The 18,501-nt window shown below is 38.6% G+C and overlaps 1 protein-coding gene and 1 pseudogene across 2 annotated transcripts; both read right to left on the bottom strand.

Moving 5' to 3' along the window:
* Nucleotides 1–988: 988 nt before the first annotated feature.
* Nucleotides 989–5,390, bottom strand: LOC146516880 (intelectin-like; annotated as a pseudogene). Its single transcript, XR_014874593.1, has 9 exons — nucleotides 5,262–5,390; nucleotides 4,816–4,868; nucleotides 4,632–4,718; nucleotides 4,345–4,491; nucleotides 4,002–4,249; nucleotides 2,612–2,776; nucleotides 1,826–1,943; nucleotides 1,544–1,650; nucleotides 989–1,233 (listed from the first exon to the last, which is right to left on the bottom strand). The product of XR_014874593.1 is annotated as an intelectin-like (transcript).
* Nucleotides 5,391–12,291: 6,901 nt separating this feature from the next.
* LOC146516879 (D(1) dopamine receptor-like) lies at nucleotides 12,292–15,884 on the bottom strand. The gene has a single exon (XM_085163137.1). The coding sequence runs from the start codon at nucleotides 15,441–15,443 to the stop codon at nucleotides 14,073–14,075; it is 1,371 nt and encodes a 456-aa protein (XP_085019263.1). The 5' UTR covers nucleotides 15,444–15,884; the 3' UTR covers nucleotides 12,292–14,072.
* Nucleotides 15,885–18,501: the final 2,617 nt, after the last annotated feature.

Below are 18,501 nucleotides of genomic sequence, written 5' to 3'. Positions count from 1 at the left end.
GGGGTTATGCCACTGCAACCCGGAAAAAGATAAGAGGATAGTAGTCATTTTAAATCCATGCAATTTTTAGGTTAACCAGACTCTAGACTTTGTTGAACATTATGTAATACGAAGACAACATGTAGTATTGGGGTAAAAGTTATTGAATAGTGCTGAAATAAAATGACAAAGAAGGATTAAAACATTCCAAGAGCTCAACTTACTTCATCTAAACATGTTTCAATCGCGTTTTATCGACACAAAATGCACAGGTTTACTGAATATGAATAAGTTGTGTTGGTTTAACTCAGTTGTTTAAGTTTCTGCCAAAGCAAAACAGTTGTGTGCAACCAATGTCCACTATTGAATTAAGTAAATCCAACATGGCCTTTTTTCAGTGTTCTGCCTCCAGTCATGAATGACAAGTATTTATTGAATCATAAATACCTGTAGTTGTTCAGTGCATTCCCCATGTATCAATCTAATCCTTTACCTCTTTTCATCCCTTATCTCTAACTTGTTAAATATTTGATCTTCTTAATTGTCTTTAAGTTTCTCTTTATTGTTTCTGAGGAATTCAGAGCATGATAAAAAATAATATTTGTTCTTGCTTTATTTATCTGATACAGTTGGAAAAATCCCATAAAAAATCTTAAACAATAAATTAATGAACTGTTTCAACTATTCCATGTAACATATCCCTTTTTATCATAGGAAGGCCTTTCATATTTCAGGAGCTCTTTAATTGCTCTTTTACAACAGCATGGCTGTGGCGAACTGACCTATCTGCAGTTCAGATCAAACATTTTGTTTCAAACAAAAAAAAATATGAGAAAATAGGTGCGAGACTGTTAAGCAGCAGAAGCCCATATCAGACAAGTATGAGACAACATTTTTGCACCAGCTGGTCTCCTCAGTTTCCAGATGTTTGTAGACTGGTTCAATTTCAAATCACTCTTTTAATTATCTCTTAATTTCCATTTGGTTTCTGATATACAGAAACCATGTGGTTAATAAACATTGTACAAATGAGCCTGACTTTGCCTGATCTGGTTACATCTGGGACTGCTGAACAGACTTTAGTCAAAGGCTACATGTACACAAATCCTCTCAGCGGTAAAACAGTAAGACAGCAGCATCGGTCATCTCTCTGGAGGTGCTCCAGCCTTGCTCCCTGCCCAGTCTGTCGTAGTCAAATGATGGGAAGTCCCCACACTGGTCAGGGTGGAAATATCCTCCTCCTCCTATACAGTACTGCAAACACACAGACACACACAAATATTGTCAGTACACTGGATATACTTTGATATACAAGGTACCGTCCCTACACGCTGCATTGGTGGCTGCCCACTGCTTCACTGGGTGAATGGGTTAAATGCAAAGGAGTAAGATTAGAGATTAGATGAAACTTTATTAATCCCTCGGGTGGGTTCCTCTGATAAATTCAGTAATTTTCCTATGAGGACTAACACATACACATTATTAAGCATTATTATTATTAAGCATTTATACCATTTGTTGTGATTACTCATTGCCTGCAGATGTGTGATGACTGATTACTCACATGTTCAGTGTTGTAACCAACAGTCGGCTTGACACCAGAGCAGATAGCCATGGCGGCACGTTCATTGTTTATTGCTCTGAATGTGATGAAGCCTGGTTCAAACTCATCTTTCAAACAAGAAACATAAAAATATCATTAACTTTGGGATGCAATCTACACTTAAAAACATTTTACTTAACCTTTTATTAGTATAGATGATAATCCACATGTATCCTATTCATCAATAATGGTACACACACACACACACACATAGATAGATAGATGGAGTTTTTATCTTCTTACTTCTTGGATTGGGTCCATACAACATTCTGGTGGACTGCTTATCCCCGCGGTCGTATACGATGGGAATAGCTGGCCCTCTGTCACCGTATGACCCAACATTGTATCTCACTGGATATTGCTGAAAAGATGAGACAGTCTTATTATGTGTAGATCTGCAGGTTTGTTTGTTAACAACATTTTTAACCACTGTTTTATTTTATACTAAAGAAGTCTCAGCTATAACTGGTTAGAAATGGCTCAGGGCTGGAGTTATTTACATATCTGTAAATAGTTTCTGACTGAAAAGCAAACAAATGTAATGCTTTTGAAAAGACATTTTAAAAATCAACATGTGTGGCTGTGTGAACGTGATTTCTGGCTTCTGTGGAACAGCTACAGGCAAAACAAGAAGACCACAGAGACAACAAAAAAAGTGTCCGAAGGGAGTGAAGGAGTGCAGCCAGATATCTTCTTACCATTTACTTAAATTTAACACTATCAATTTAATTGAACAGGACATTTTGACAGAAAGACGTCATAAGTGCAATATTCTTTCTTTGTGTGAATCTTCAAGTGTTACAGAAAGAGAAAGAAATGCAAACAAAAACACTTATTTTTCAGTTTCCTTTACCCATGCACAGACCACCCAAAGAAAGAGATCAATGGCAACTATTATTTGTACAAAGTATCACCCATCCAGTAGTACCACCTTGTTAATGACAGACACTAGCTGACAGGTAACTTATACCTAGCGGTTTGTGACCTTTTACCCTGGTTATAAGTTCGGTTTTTGGACAACTAAATTACTTTGAAGAGCTGAAAGAGATTTCCTCCATACAGGCTGAGGAAGCGGTTTTCAGTGTGGTAGCGGAGGACGGCTGCAGCTTCCATGTTCCAGAATTCCAGCGGGAAGTTGTTGGGAATGTGCCACACAGACATGTCCTCAGCTGTTATATCGTAGTAACCTGGATTCTGGGAATGTGCACACATTACTGCTGTAACTTTAAATAAGACTTTTGCCACACTTATGCAATACTTATTTTGCAACAAATAGGTACATTTTCTCATTTCACTCAACCTTTGAAATCATGAAAGAGAACTTACTTTAAAAGTACGTTTTGAAAAAGTAAAAGACAATTCCTAAATACAGAGACTCATAACAGAGACAGTAGAACAGGCAGTAACAGCAAGATGAGACAGAGAGAGGAACAGACATGGAAAATGAGAAAAAAGAAATCAAAGCAGAAATTCTAGGACTCAACAAGGGCTCTAAACTCTTTATTATGTTCTACCTATTTACCCTCAGGTACAGCTAGTTGCAGGTAATTGTAGCTAGCTAGTTTTATATAGTAGAGTACAGTAAAGGTGCACAAATCACAAAAGTTTTACTGACTCTTTATCTTCTTTACATCTAGTTTCTGGTAAATCCAATAGAAACAGAACTAAATTTATTATCTTACTATGCCTTTTTATATGTAATGCTGATGTGAAATAATATTACAATCAGTTAAATGCAGTGGAATAAAATATGAGCTAAAAAGAAGTAGAAAGTAATAAATGGAATTACTTAACCAACCTCCAAAAAAAGTAAAGTAGTGTTAATGTCTTGTTGTATTATAATATTATTTTATGCCATGTTAGACCCCTAATTAAAGATTGTGAATTATTATGTAGTTTTAGTTTGCATTATTCTCCTGAATTAGAAGAAGGTGATAACTATTACATTTGTTAAACTGATCTGCATTATATTAGACTGCTGATTTATTGTGAATGAATGATATTGTTTTATGATGCATTATACTGCTGAGTTATAAGAAATACGGTTCCAGAAAGTCATCGCCTTATTTGTCTGATTGGAAGAGAACAGAGCATACTGCCCCATCTCAGCAGGAGCAGATAAACAGGGAGCCAAGGTTGTAGCTTAGGCGCTGTGTGAGAGAAAGAATGTGAATGTTTAGGCTTTTATGATTAGGTGGGGGCCACTAGAGGCTATAAGAGTTTGATCAAGGCTCCACCATTTTGAGATCTGATGCTGTCTGCTGTATGGTGTCCATCTCCCACGCGTGCGTTCATTAAATCTTCGTTTGACTTGACCCGGCCGGACCAGTGTTGTTATTTTGGTTTTTCCTCCTGTATCCATCCCCAATATTTGAATCCGTAACAATCTCTTTCCACCACTGGTGATTTGTTATTTTACCTTAAAGTCATCAGAAGTGGCGCTCTCTACTGTTCCAAAGGTGTTTCTGTTGGACCAGTTCCCGTCTCCATCCGGCAGTCCAGCATTGTTGCCCTGCTGGCTGGACCAGCGATCACCCACAGTGCACCTTCCATAAATGCTGTTTTCATGGACGCTCGCCACCAGTGTCCATCCGCCTCCAGCTGTGGTCATGTCACAGTAAGTCTGGTACAGCATGCCATTGCCTGTTGTCAGGTAGTATACTCCATCTGGAAATGTTATAGCATTAAAATAACATAATTCAGTCTTAAGAGGACATAAATGCCTTGGACTGTTATGTTACATTTATGAATCTTGTCCTTGCCTTCTCATTCATCATATCTGTCCCTGAGGTCTTTACAGCTCCTTGCAACACGAATGGATCTGTTCCTCACTTTCTCCAAGTGCTCAAAATTTGTCCTGGTAAAGTTCTGCATCCTCTCAGCATACTCTCTTGTTTCTTTGATATTTACTAAAAATTAAAGCAAGTTAAAAAAAATTACATTTTGACAGCAGGAAGGGAAAGTACACAAAGTGCATGGCTATAAGCACATATATGTGTTGTATCAGGCTGTAAGGCTAATAGACATAGTTCACACATTTTTGAATTACCTATTTGTGAAGAAGGAACCTGTGCAAAGGACACATGTTCCAATGACAGCAGACCCACAAAAAGCAAAAATATGTTGTGTAACATCTCTGAGAGGGAAAACAAAACAACACAATTTAAACAATCAAACTGCTCAATGTTCTCTCACACCTTTCAGAATATGAGTATGCATGTGTGTGTTTTTACTGTGTTTCTTCTTGAAGGAGCTGTCTTGGTAATAATGAAGCTGTTTTCAGGTACTGAAAAAGAAGTGATTTGTAAAATATTTCCATATCTCCCTTTTTCTTCTATATATTCCAGGTTTTTGATCAAGAAAAACAAACAACTCAAATGACTACAAAACAGGTATGAATGTTATCTGTAGACCAACACAGCACTGATGTGTCTGTCAGCAAGATTTCACAATAAAATGCAAACCGGAACTTTATCATAAATGTGTGAGAGGAGTAAGGACAGAAAGAGAACCTATCACATTTTTGTGCAGATTTGGATTAATTTAAAAATGAAACTGAGGATAAGCAGTTATAAACTGCTTATCAATACTCTGTATAAATAAAAATATTTTCAAGATTTTAAAAACTAGTACACCCGAAGTTTTAAACCAAAACAAAAATTGCTATTTGTATCCCTACCATGTAGATCCTGTCCTGGGTCGAAATAAGGAAGTTGGAATAAGGCTTTTATTCACGTAACAGAAGAATATATAGAGCTGTTACATCTGTCATGTGACATTAAGAGCAAAGTTTAAATTCATAAACTTTGCTCTTAATGTCAAAGTTTAAGAGCAAACTTTGCTCTTAAATAACTTGTTGTTTACTTTGCTGGTAAACAACAAGTTATTGTTTACCAGTGTTCATAAATCATTAATGTCCTTTTTATTGATACTGGATGTTGACTGACCTTGACTGTCCTGAAATGTTAAGGTTATTGACTGTGGAAAATTCCTGTGGTTTCACTTTTCCATTTTGTTTAATTATAATAAAATGATTTGTAATCCTCCTAAAGTCCACATTTAAGTGTTTATCCTTAGCTCAAACTCTTTAACATAAATTAGTGGGTGTAATATCTGACATCAGCCACTAGATGCCGTCGTTCTTGTGCCTGTATCAGGTTCATTTTCTGACCAGGACAGACAAAAACTCTGCTGCTTCCCTCCGGGTCCGTCTCATCCTGGTCTATTCTTAGAGGTTAGAGGGACACTGTGAGAGTGGGCTGGAAGGTTTTCTGACACCTCGCACTAATAATTCAACTGCCTCACACAACAGAACGAATGAAAACTGGCAGAAAAGATGCACCGACACAGCTGCACCGGCCACTTGTGGCCGTCTGTTGGAACCGTTTCTTCTTATTAATAAAGCATTGTGTGTCCTCTTCTTGCACTTCCCCAATTGTTTTCTCTCCCCCTCCAAGTGTTTTTTTCAACCCTGGAGCTATTTCTGGCTCTTGTCCCGTGTACAAATGTAAATCAAAACTGTTACATAAACGCACGTCTGAATTATTTACTTTGAACGGCCTTTGAACGGACACTGGCATTGGCAAAGGTTATTTTTCTTTTAGTTTCTCTGAATGATTGTTTAATCAAAGTAATTTTAAACCTTAGTAAGCCTGCAATGTTTCATTTTAACTCAAAATGTTGTTTTACAACAATAAGATTTAGTTCTGGTCCTGCATTCATTTTTTTTATTCTGTATCTATTTTCAGTGCAGATCAAATTCTGGCAAACACACAGCTTTGACTCGCTTTAGTGGAATACTCCAGACTATCTCTACCTTCACTTTTTTTAACTTTCTTTTTTTATCTGGCCTAATTCTCTCATGTTCTTTGACATAAATGCATGCTCTTGTATAAGAGTTGTGTAGATGTAATTATAAACCAGGACAAAATCTAAAAAATTTTAAATGTGTTCTCTATAAATCTATAATAATGCTGAAAGCAGGGACTTCTCTCCCCCCATGGACTTTTAGGATTATTGCAGCAAACAGTGTGAGAACTTTATGATCTGATTTCCCAAAGGACCAAAGGGGGATTATAAGATCTGTCAGATAGAGAGACTTTACAAACCACAGAGGAGAAGAGAGAGAGGTGTGCAGGGGAGTCCACATATCCTACACATAACTGCACATTCTCATCCAAAAAAAAATTTAAGTTGGTGGGGGGTTTTTTCTGGAAGCAACAGTTCAATCAGATTATGGTGGTTTTTAAAATAATTCAGGGATTTCCATATTATATCCCACAATTCTAAATAGATAGGAATGCCCAAAAACTAATCTGATTATGCACTGATTCACATCAGTGAGTCAGATTAAGCTACAGTTAGGGTGATGTTTCTGGGCATGGCAGAAATATCACCACCAATGGCTATCATTCAGCCTTGGTAGTAATGTGGCTTTGGTTAAATGCACCTATGCACTTACACTGACATTACTTTAAACCTCTTAATTAGAAAACAGGTATCAAATGTTCATTCAACACCTGAAATCAGGTGTTGAATTTTTTTTTTTTACCTGTTCAATTTGTTGTGAATTAACAAGGAAGCAGACCTCATGTGGTAATGAAACTGCTTGTCAGTCAAAAGTTGTGTGCATAAAAATGGCTGTAATTCCTTAACAGTAAATCCAATACTTTTGTTAAAGTCTGTGAATTAAAGCAGAAATTCCACACTTCAGTCATACCTTTATTGTGTGATTTATAATGCTCTGTGCAGAGTGTGCAGGGGTACAAAAGCTTTGCACTTCTAAATACTTATGGGCCTTAATCTAATTTCCAGCTCTATATGTTTATTCTGTTTATCTATATTCTATTCTGTTTATTCTGTTCATTCTTACTTCATTATAGTAGCTTTTCACAATTTGTACTTCAATAAAATTCTGTATGTTATTTTATTTTATATTTTGCCTAATGTTGAAACAACTGATATGATCTCTGGATTCCTTAAAGTGCCTTAAAACCCTCCCTAAAAGCCCATTTTTATCAGACTGGCAGGCCTTGTGGAAGCCATCAGCTTGTGAACTAACCCTCCATGTGGTTTAAAGATTCCAAAGAGAAACTGTAAGCCGACTGAATTTTCTTGATTGGAAAAGGCAAATAAAATCCATCAAAACTTGTCTGGGTCTAAATCAGATCCATAAGAGAATGAGGAGAATGAACATCGCAGGAAACAAAGATTAGAGTGGGACCTCTCTCATCATCATTGTGTAGGATAAGAGTAGATTTAGCCTTCCAATCACAAAACATATACAAAAAAAAAATGGTTTGTGATTACATATACACACTCACCAGTCACCTCATTGGCTACATCTGTACAGCCTAAATCATTTAGGCATCTAGACAGGATCAAGATGACCTGCTGATGTTCAAACGGAGCTTCAGAAGAGGGAAACGGTGATGTAAGTGACTTTGAACATGGCACGGTTCTTGCTGCCTGGTCTGAGTGTTTCAGAAACTGCTGATTTGCTGAGATTATTTTTTTTTTGCACAAACGTCTCTACAGTTTACAGGGAATGTTTAGAAGAAGGCGAAATAGCCAGTTGCTCTGTTGATGTCAGAATGGCCAGGCTTCTTCCAGCGAATAACACGCCATGTCACAAATCAAAAGCTCAAATAATCTCAAACTGGTTTCTTGAACATGACAATGAGTTTACTGTGCTCAAACGACCTCAACAGTCACCAGATCTAAATCCAATAGAGCACCTTTGGGATGTGGGGGAACAGGACATTTGCATCACGGCTGTGCAGCTGACAAATTTGCAGCAGCTGTGTGATGTCATCATGTCATCGTGGACCAAAATCTCTGAGGAATGTTTTCCAGCACCGTGTTAAATCTGCACACATTCATGAAGAATTAAAGTCACTCTGAAAAAACAAAAGATGCCCCAACCTGGCACTAGCAAGGTGAACCTAATAAAGTGGCTAGTGAGAGTATATGTTCTGCTATGCATACAAGAAATCCACTAAATTACAGAGTGAAGTGGAAAATGTTTGTTTACAGGAATTAAAATTCTGCTTTTTCTGTCCTGTTCTTTTTTTAAATATTTGGTCAAAGCTTTCTAATAACTAATTTAAGACCTAAACGTTTATTCAACGTCTCAGACTTAGTAGAAATTCCTGTTTTTGAATTCATGAAATAGAAATTAACAGTGAATTAACATTTGGAAAATGCCTCACTTTTTCTATTTGCTCCAGATTTTACATTGAATCTTACAGTGAAGATTTTACTTCTCTTCACTTAAAAATTCTACAAAAAAAAGATAATTGGCCATAGATAGGCAACTTTATTATTATAAGGGAGGGTTATCATGAGAAACCATGTTCCATAGAAAGCACAGTGTAGGAATTACCTTTATTAGAGGAGTTCTCCCTATTCAAGTGCAGACTTCGATTAACACCTCCCTCAGAATCTCTCTGCTGCAGGGGCTCTTTTAACTCTCACACTATCAAGATAGGCAGATGTGGCCCATAAAAACCTTCCCCTGGCGATCTACCTTGGGAGACACATTAATGCAATGAGCTTCTTTTGGGTAAGAATGAAATGAGGACAGTCATTAGTCAGTTAATATTAATAGATATAATCACTTCATCATGAACGGCACTCCAGTCAGACCATAAAAAAGACTTTTCTCACTCCCCGTGCAGCATCTGCACATTTTAAAACATTTATTTGACCTTTGTTTTATTAATCCTCTTTGGTGTGGGGAATATTCTTGTGCCCGGTGCAGCTGAATGTCCCATGAAGGTTGCAAGAGCATTGCAGAGTGAATATTATAATTAGAAACATACCATGATGTCTTACAATGTCTTACAACTCTTACAATGCACAGACACAAACACGGTATAACTGTTGCCTTGAGATTATATTATGGTTCTCCATATGTTTTCAGTACAACTGGGAGCTATGACTAACAATTTTTTGCTGCTGTTAATTAAAGGAAGAATTTAACATACTGGGAAGGACAGGTTTCAGTTTATAGTTGGATGACAACAATTCAGTTCAGCTGAAAAATGAATCCATTATAGGAAGCGTGTCAGACTGATGCTGGCTATAGGAGAGAGAGAATCTGCATAAATTCACATATTAAATGAGCTGCTTTGATACACTTACAGCCTGTTATAAAGAAAAGCAGTTTTGGCTTGTATAGCAAATATTACCCTATATAATAAGAGTATGGAAAGGGTTGAATTTTTATACCTAAAGTAAAATGTTATAACTGAGTCATTCTTCTGAGATGAACTATGCCTTCTGCTCAGCTGTCTTCAATTTGCATCAAAGTTTTATGATAGAAAATTTGAGTGTTTATATGAATGCTGTGATATTGTAGCTTCATATATCATATACATAATTATCTCATAACCTTTTAAAGATAAGACTTTACTCACTAAGACTTTACATTGGGAATATATATACATACATATGGTATATTGTTGAATTACACAATTTACACATTACACATTACTGCAAAAAAAAGCATGTAGAACACATTTTACCAGGAAATTCTGAGTCACAAAAATTAAAATCATATTTACATTCAACTTTTATCCTGGAGCAAGTATGATCACAAAAAAAGTTGTAGCACAAAAACAAAGATATCAGTAGATTATCCTGTACCAACAGAACAAGGCATTTCCAGATGGTAGTATGATTATAACTCACTAACTAAAATATGGGACAATTTTATTTTTTAATTTTCAAGGCCTGGATCACTCCAATGTCAAATCATCACATTTTTAGAATAAATCTTCACATTGCAAAAATAACTACTGACAATTTATGAATAGTATATAATTATATTTCAAAATAATGCGAAAATAAAACAATATTTTTCAAAGAAATTTTATTTTCATTTAAATTTTGAGCAAATATTACAAAGCTGGACCGAAAAAGAAAAATATTAGTAAATCATCTGGCCCGAATAGAGAAAAAATTCTGGGATTTTCTCAAATTATGTCTCGGAAACAATTTTGTGAAACGTCCATATTTTTAATTTTTAAGACCTACATACCCATCTACTTAACATTTTGAAACCTACTGTGCACTAAGAGTTCAAGTTCAGATATGCTAAGAGGTAAAAGAAAATATATATATGTATATATATATATATATATATATATATTTATATATATATATATATATATATATATATATATACATACACAATATGTGAAAAACTGGCCAGAAAATAAGTCAAGTAACCGTTTTTGTTTTTGTTCTATTTATTTCTTTTTTTATTATATATGTGAAAAGTGTTTGACATATAACGCTAAAACGTTGCAGTAAAATTTCACAGTAATCATTATATATGTTTAAAAATATGCTGATATTTAATAAAAATAATATTTTCTGCCTTTATGAAAACAGTTCCATCTAGAAACTCCAGAATTTTGTTCTATAATTGTCTTTTGCAATGTAAAGTTTTTTATTACTGTGTACTCAAATATGGGAAGTTAAAGTATTGAGGTTGAATGATTTTTTTCCATATTTTAACTAGCCAGTGCTGAGACATTTTTAATGTACCGGCCCCAAATTATAGATCCACATTTATTCTGATGGGGGGAAAAAAGTTGTGAAAATATTAAGCTAATTGTTTTGCAGCATGGTGGTTAGCACTGTTGCCTCACAGCAAGAAGGTCCTGAGTTCAATTCCATCAGGCCGGGGTCTTTTTATGTGGAGCTTGCATGTTCTCCCCGTGGGTTCTCCCCGTGGGTTCTCTCCGGGTACTCCGGCTTCCTCCCACACACCAAGGACGTGCACTTAGTGGGGTTAGGTTAATTAGAAACTCTAAATTGCCCATAGGTGTGAATGTGAGTGTGAATGATTGTCTGTCTCTATGTGCTAGCCCTGCAGCAGACTGGCGACCTGTCCAGGGTGTACCCTGCCTCTCGCCCTAAGACAGCTGGGATAGGCTCCAGCCCCCCTGCAACCCTGAAAAGGATAAGCAGAAGCGAATGGATGGATGGATGGATGGATGGATGTTTTGCAATAGTCATGTTCAAACATTGCCTGAAAGTGGACAGACTATTTTTCAATTATATCTTGAAAAATATATTTGATATATTAAGCTAAAATGTAACTTCACTCATAATATATGTTCAAACTTTGGACCATAAAGGTTTTTATAACTCACCTGTTTGGATTTTAACGTTTAAAGTTTGGACTGTAACCACCTTGATTGAAAGCTGTGCTGACAGAGGAAGGTGTTGCAATCACCGTCTACTAGACTAATTCTTGTCATTCAACCATGTTACTCATGTTAATGCCTCTTGGAACATTTATGACGGCTTTATTTGAAAAATTAGGTGCTATGCTATGACGTACAGCCTATTCAGGAAGGGCTTCTTTGGTTTGAGAAACAGCTAATATATTGATGTCAGGGAAAAAAGTTAACGTGGGCTTAATAGAGCTTTTCACAACTCTATTCAAAAGAAAAGGAAGTTCCATTTTTTGGATTAACAGTAGGGCTAAAGAAGTCCCAGGTTTCACAAGTGCTGGAAACATTCCTCTGAGATTTTTGTCCATGTTGGCATAATAGCATCACACTGTTGTTGCAAATTTGTTAGTTGCACATGCATGATGTCAACCTCCTGTTCCAACACATCCCAAATGTGCTCTGTTGGATTGGGATCTGTGGAGGCCATTTCAGTGCAGTGAACTCACCGTCATGTTCAAGAAACCAATTTAACATTAATTAAGCTTTGTGACATAAACGATTATCCTGATACACGATGCATCAACAAGGATGGATCCAGGCTTTGTAGCCTCAGTTTCCTGTTCTTACCTGATAGGAGTGGTACCACACGTGGTCTTCTGCTTTGGCTTCAAAATTTGACATATTGTGCCAGAGATTTTCTTCCACATACCTTAATTGGAACAATTAGTTATTTGATATACTCCTGCCTTCCTATCAGTTCGAAGCAGTCTAGCCATTTTCCTCTGACTGCTGATATCAATATCAATTTTCACCCAGAGACCTGCTGCTCACTGGACATTCAGCCCATTTTCTGTAAATCCTAAACATGCTTGCACAGAAAAAGGCACTAGCAACCATTTCATGTTGAAAGTCACTTAAACTGACTTTCTTGCCCATTCTTATGCTCAGTTTGAACTTTAGCAGGTAATCCTGACCAGTTGTTTCAGTGTGATTGGCTGATTGGATATTTGTATTAACAAACAGTTTCAAATGTATACCTAATCAAGTTGCCAGTGAGTATAGACTGGAAATGAGTAATACAGGTACAGAAAGTCACCTTTACTTTTTTGTTTAGGCCTTAAAACACAAAGAAAATTCTGATTTACAGGCTTATGTGTGTGTGGTTTTAGAAACAAACTGCAGGAGGAAATCATATTTCTTGTTGGTTCCATTAAGGCTTGGTGGCTCTTTCAGGTCACAACAGACGCGTTCATATTTAACACCAACAAGGTCCTGTGAAATTAAAATGAACAGATGAAAATATGCAGAAAGTTCATCCAGAGCAGACGAGACTGCGTACCTCTGCTCTTGTGGTGGCCATTTCTGCATCAGCCTTACTGCAAAGAATCACATCTTGTGTTTTCAGGAGTTGTCACCATAAAAGCTTCTATGTTCTTGCTGGTCAGGACATCTTTCACAGGAACAACCACTACAAATAATTCATGATTGTTTCTTTCAGGGGAAAGAAGGAGAGGTGGCTGGGTTAGGTGGGGGTGTGCGGGGGTAACAGAGTGCACCGTGCATCCACCAAGATGCACAGCTGACGGGTGCTAATGTGAGTTACTTACATAATCCCATTTCTAGAGAGTCACAAAAATCCTGACCTCTGGTAAATCTCTCTCCACACTGGGGGAAGAGAGAGAGGAAAGCCAGCTATTTGCCTTTTGAATGGCCACTCTGCAAAACCTCTGTCCTACTGAGTAAATTTTTATGTTAATCCACCCATCCATGTAAAACATCTACTCCAATCTGAAAGCTGGAGGTGAGGGTGAGAAGGATGCACCTCCCTCTGCCCGATTCAAGCATGTATTCACCTACATGTGTCCACTTTACTTCCAAAGTACAACTATATATTATTTTTTTCATAAAAGGTCATATTTTCTCCTTTTTTTCCTCCACCTAACTTAACCTGCTATTTTTATAAACTTTTCAACAGGCCCCCTTCAAATTTTGCTTCTGAATATTTTAACCTAAAGATTTTGTTGGGTACTGATCAGCAAAGATAAAGCTTATGTCTACACACAGGTAGAAACAGCTGCACCACCCACAGTTATCCAAACACACTCCCTAATCCCAAGAGGGGAAAAAAGACTTTAGAAGACATCCAGATGTAGTGTAGCAGTAAGGTGGGTTATTTTGTGGGTCCTCGAGATCTCCCTGGTGGGGAAAAATTCAGTGCTTCGCTTTTCCTGTCCCTCTACATCCGGGGTTTAGTCTGTTCTCCTTGTGTTTGCCTTACCCCTCACCTGAAATGATCCCGCTCAGATGGGAATGTGCGTCAGCTTGTCTCTGTCGCTCCTGTCCTCGGTGTCCGTCACTTGTTCCGACCTCGTCCCTCTGTGATAAAACACAGTCACCGTAGTGTTCCCACTGTCCTCACTTCCCCTCGTGTTTGTCGCGCAGGAGACGTCCAGCCTCACCTTCGTCGGGCTTTCTCGCTTGGAGTTTCCCGCCTGGTTACTCGCCATTACCGTCTCCACCGCGGCACTCACCGCGGCCAAAAAGCCGCGTCCCCGGCAGCGCAACAGGCGCAGGAAAGCGTCTCTGAAGTCCGCGTTGAACGCATATATGACTGGGTTTAGAGACGAATTGCTCCAGCCGATCCACACAAAGACATCAAAAGTTTTTTCGCTAACGCAGTAAGGGGCGCGTTGGGCCGCCGGAGCAGCTGGTCCGGGACAGAAAGGCAGAGCGCAGTTGAGGATAAAGAAAGGCAGCCAGCAGCAGACGAACACGCCCATTATGATGCTCAGAGTTTTGAGCACTTTTGTCTCTTTTCTGATGGAGACTTTGAGCTCGCAGTGTGACTGATTAGAGGGCTGGCAGTCCGGATGTAGACTGATGTGAGACTGAGACGAGCGCGTGCTCATTTCTGTGCACAGGTGCGAAATCAGTTCAGGAACGTCCGAGCGGCAACTCTGCGCGTGCTCAGCAGCCCGTTCCAAGGAGGATATCATGCGTATCTGCATCTGGGCTATCCGGTAGATGCGTGTGTATGTCACGATCATGATCGCGACCGGGATGTAGAAGCTGATGAGGGAAGAGGAGATGGCATATGTGCGGCTGAGGCTTGAGTCACAGCTGTCAATACTACTACCGTAGTGCGCCAGATTCTCCCCGGTTGGGTAACCGATCTCCGCCCGGTGCCAGTTTAGCTGCACAGGAACGAAGGAGATGACCACAGACACTGTCCAGGTCACACCGATGATGACGGATGCCACCCTCCTATTCATACTCCTCTCATAGCGAAACGGGTTGGAGATGGCCCAGTATCGGTCCACACTAATGACGCACAGGTTTAGGATGGAGGCCGTTGAACACATGATGTCGCAGGCCAGCCAGGTTTTACAGAAGCCCCCGAACGGCCAGAAACCGGCCACTTCGGCCACCGCTTTCCAAGGCATCACCAGCACGGCCACCAGGAGGTCCGACAGAGCCAACGACACGATGAAGACGTTGGTTACTTTTGCGCGCAGGTGCCGATAGCGATAAACGGCCGCGCACACCGTGAAGTTACCTAAAAGTGTCCAAATGATGAGCAGCGCCAGAACACAGCCCGTTAAGACGCGGTGCGCCGGTAACCCTTCCCGGCTCCTAGCTCCTACCAGCGCCAAGCCGGTTGTATTATTCATCGCCTCGTCCTGCGCTCGGCCACATGTCGAAGTGAAAGTGCGAGAATCCTCGCCACTAACAAAACAAGAGTCTTAATGGTCACCCACAGTGGCGACTGAGTGTCCTACTCCACTCGGGCTGATCTGAGCTTCTGCTCTGAGCGCAAGGCAGAATGACTGGGGACCTGATGCACCACCAGCTATGCTCACTGCTGACAGCACAGCTCCCAGACGCGCAGAGCTGAGAGAAGTTTGCCACCCGAGAAAAGCAGAAATCATGTCGAGCCATTTTTAATTTTCTCTGTGAACAGTTTCATTCTGCATTACTGTTTGAGATTAATCCCTTCCCGGTCTCTCGCTCTCTCTCTCTCTTATTTTCCTAATCTCAGGACTCTTACCATCAGTGGAGACGTTGCTGTAACTAAATGAAAGCAGGATGATTCAACACAAACACACAAAAGACTTTCCTTTACAGATGTTCCCATTAATTTAGGCCAGTTTTTCAGTTCATAGAGATTACAGCCAGAAATGCTGAAACTAAAATCCCCCCCATAGAGTTTTATTATTACAATTTTTTTTGTTTCATGCATTTGAATCGGGATATTCGTTTTGGTTTTCTTTGGGGGTTTTTCCTCACAGACACATTCGGTGTCTCTAATCTTTATTTATAACAGTGTCTTGAATATTTATGTATGTATGACAGGAATATGTGGCTTTTTGGTTTATTATCTAAATATGTTTGTCAAGATATTCTGTGTGACAGGCAGAGTGTGGACCCAAATGCAGGACATAGAAACAGTCCTTAACTCCAAAAAGTTGTATTGCTTTGTATTTTAGTATTCTCACAAAAACCAAAAATACAAAAGCCAAGACAGTGCTGGAATCAAAAATGCAGAAAACTCAGAAACTAAGGGAAAACTAAGGGAAAACACAAAATACGGGAGTACACTACTAGAGTGGAGCCTCAGAAAATAAATACACAAGAGGTGGGAGCACAGCTGGTACTAAAGTTAAACTAAACCCTTAACTAAACTTAAATAAAAACCTAAAAAATGACACAAAAGTTACCAAAACAAAACTAACTAACTAAAACAGGAGACAGCTAAGAGAGAGCCAGAGACTTAACAAGGTACAGGAAACACACAGCAGGCAGAATAAATTGAAACAGAATATAAGCAAACTATAGCCAAGAATTAAAAATATAGCCTGAGGATGTAAACAAACATAATATCTGCAATCCATTAATTAAAAAAGAGTCCATAACACACAACGTTGCATCAAAAGACCCAGGACCATGACAAAATCTCTTCATCTGGTTTCTCTCAAAAATATTTGCATGTTTTCAAAATAGTAAAGTCAGTCACATCATTTGTAGTGTTTATTTTCCCTCAATCATCTAGTATCCAAACAATCATGTACTTAATCTCATTATATTGTTTTATCAGCTAATCATTATTTTCACATAATTTCTGTAAATCCATGCTTTGGTCAAGGACACAGGAGAATTATTACAGTATTAAATTATTCAATTTCACAACAATAGTTTGACTTTCTGCTCAAAAAGAGGCTTTGACTGACCAGGAGACAGCTGGCCTGTATCCAAAGGTACAGTCTAGGCTAACACCTACAAAATCCAGTTTGTCACATTTTCAGTCTTATAATAAGTTAACAGACTGCTGGCTGTTACTTACGATGATGGTGATATGGTGGGTTTTTTTATATATATTAACTCTCAGAGATTCAAACTGTATTCCCTTGTGTTTTGTTTTACCCTGTACTCATGCACTGTGTTGTACTGTTTTTTCTCTCCTCTCAGGGAGCAGTAGTCTCCTCAGATATCCTCCATCCTCAGCAGACGTTTCGACTAAGGCCTTCATCCCACCGTAGGCGTCACAGCTGGCTGCAGAACGTCCATCTTAAAAGTATGCACAGCCATTCCAACTTACATGCCCAGGGACGTGCACTAACATTATTACAGGCTGTCACTGTGGAGAATCTGGGGTTGGCATCCAAGGAGGAAACGACCTCAAAATCTCCACAGATATTTAGCAGGATATAGCTGGCTATCCACACATAATTTCCTGCTACAGTCACCTTAAAGGGGCCGACCTGAAACACCCACTGATAGACAAAAACACTGAGTGTGTGAGCACCTGGATTAGACAACCACTTTTGGTGCCTTTCATTTGTAAGTGAGCTATGATGTGTTAGGGATTTGACTGTGTTTTGGATCATTGTCTTGCTGAAACATCCACCTTCGTTTCATGTTCATCATCCTGGCAGAGGGCAGCAGATTTCAATCAGTGTAATCAAGAATATCTCAGTACATTTTTCCATTCATCCTTCGTTCAGTTATATGGAGTGTAACAGTGCCATAATAATGGAGTCATGTATGGTGAGTGTGCATACAGGCCATAGCAGTCAAGTGCATTACTTATTGTTTCCTTTGAAACAATTGTATATTTTGCAACAATAAGACCTCACAGGTCTCTTTGGTTTTAACCATCATGAGATATTTCTTGTGTGAAACTTTGGTAATTTTTTTCATAGGCCATCAGTTAGGACTGAACAGGCTGATATTAATTTGCACTAAGTGGCAGGATTGTTTTCTAATTACTTATAGATTTCAGCTGGTGTGATGATCTTCCATGTTTTTTCCACCTCCCTTTCTTCATGTGTTCAATACTTTTTCCTTGTGTCTTTTCTCATTATTACACATAACTTAATTTATAGACATGTATGGTTCAATTTCTTTGCATGTGTGGATTGGATGGGTTGTTACTGACAACTATGCTATGTCAATAACACCCTTAGAAATACATTTTCTTTAAAAAAAAAAAAAAATTGGTGATGTGTTCAATACTTATTTTACCCACTGTATATCTATTCATATCATTGGTTTCTCTCTAAAGATTTGCATCTACTCAAAACACTAAAGCCAGTCAGTATTTCGTGTGGCTGTGGCTCAGGAGGTAGAGCATGTCACTTGCTAATTGCAAAGTTGGTGGTTCGACTCCCGTCTGCTCCAGTCTGCATGCAAAATATCAAGCCACATGGAGAAGGAGACTAGAGGCCAGGA

The sequence above is a fragment of the Neolamprologus multifasciatus genome, chromosome 6 (genome assembly GCF_963576455.1).
Source record: "Neolamprologus multifasciatus chromosome 6, fNeoMul1.2, whole genome shotgun sequence".
NCBI lineage: Eukaryota > Metazoa > Chordata > Actinopteri > Cichliformes > Cichlidae > Neolamprologus > Neolamprologus multifasciatus.
Note: the sequence above shows the minus strand (reverse complement) of the source record. Positions and strands in the feature narration are given on the sequence as shown.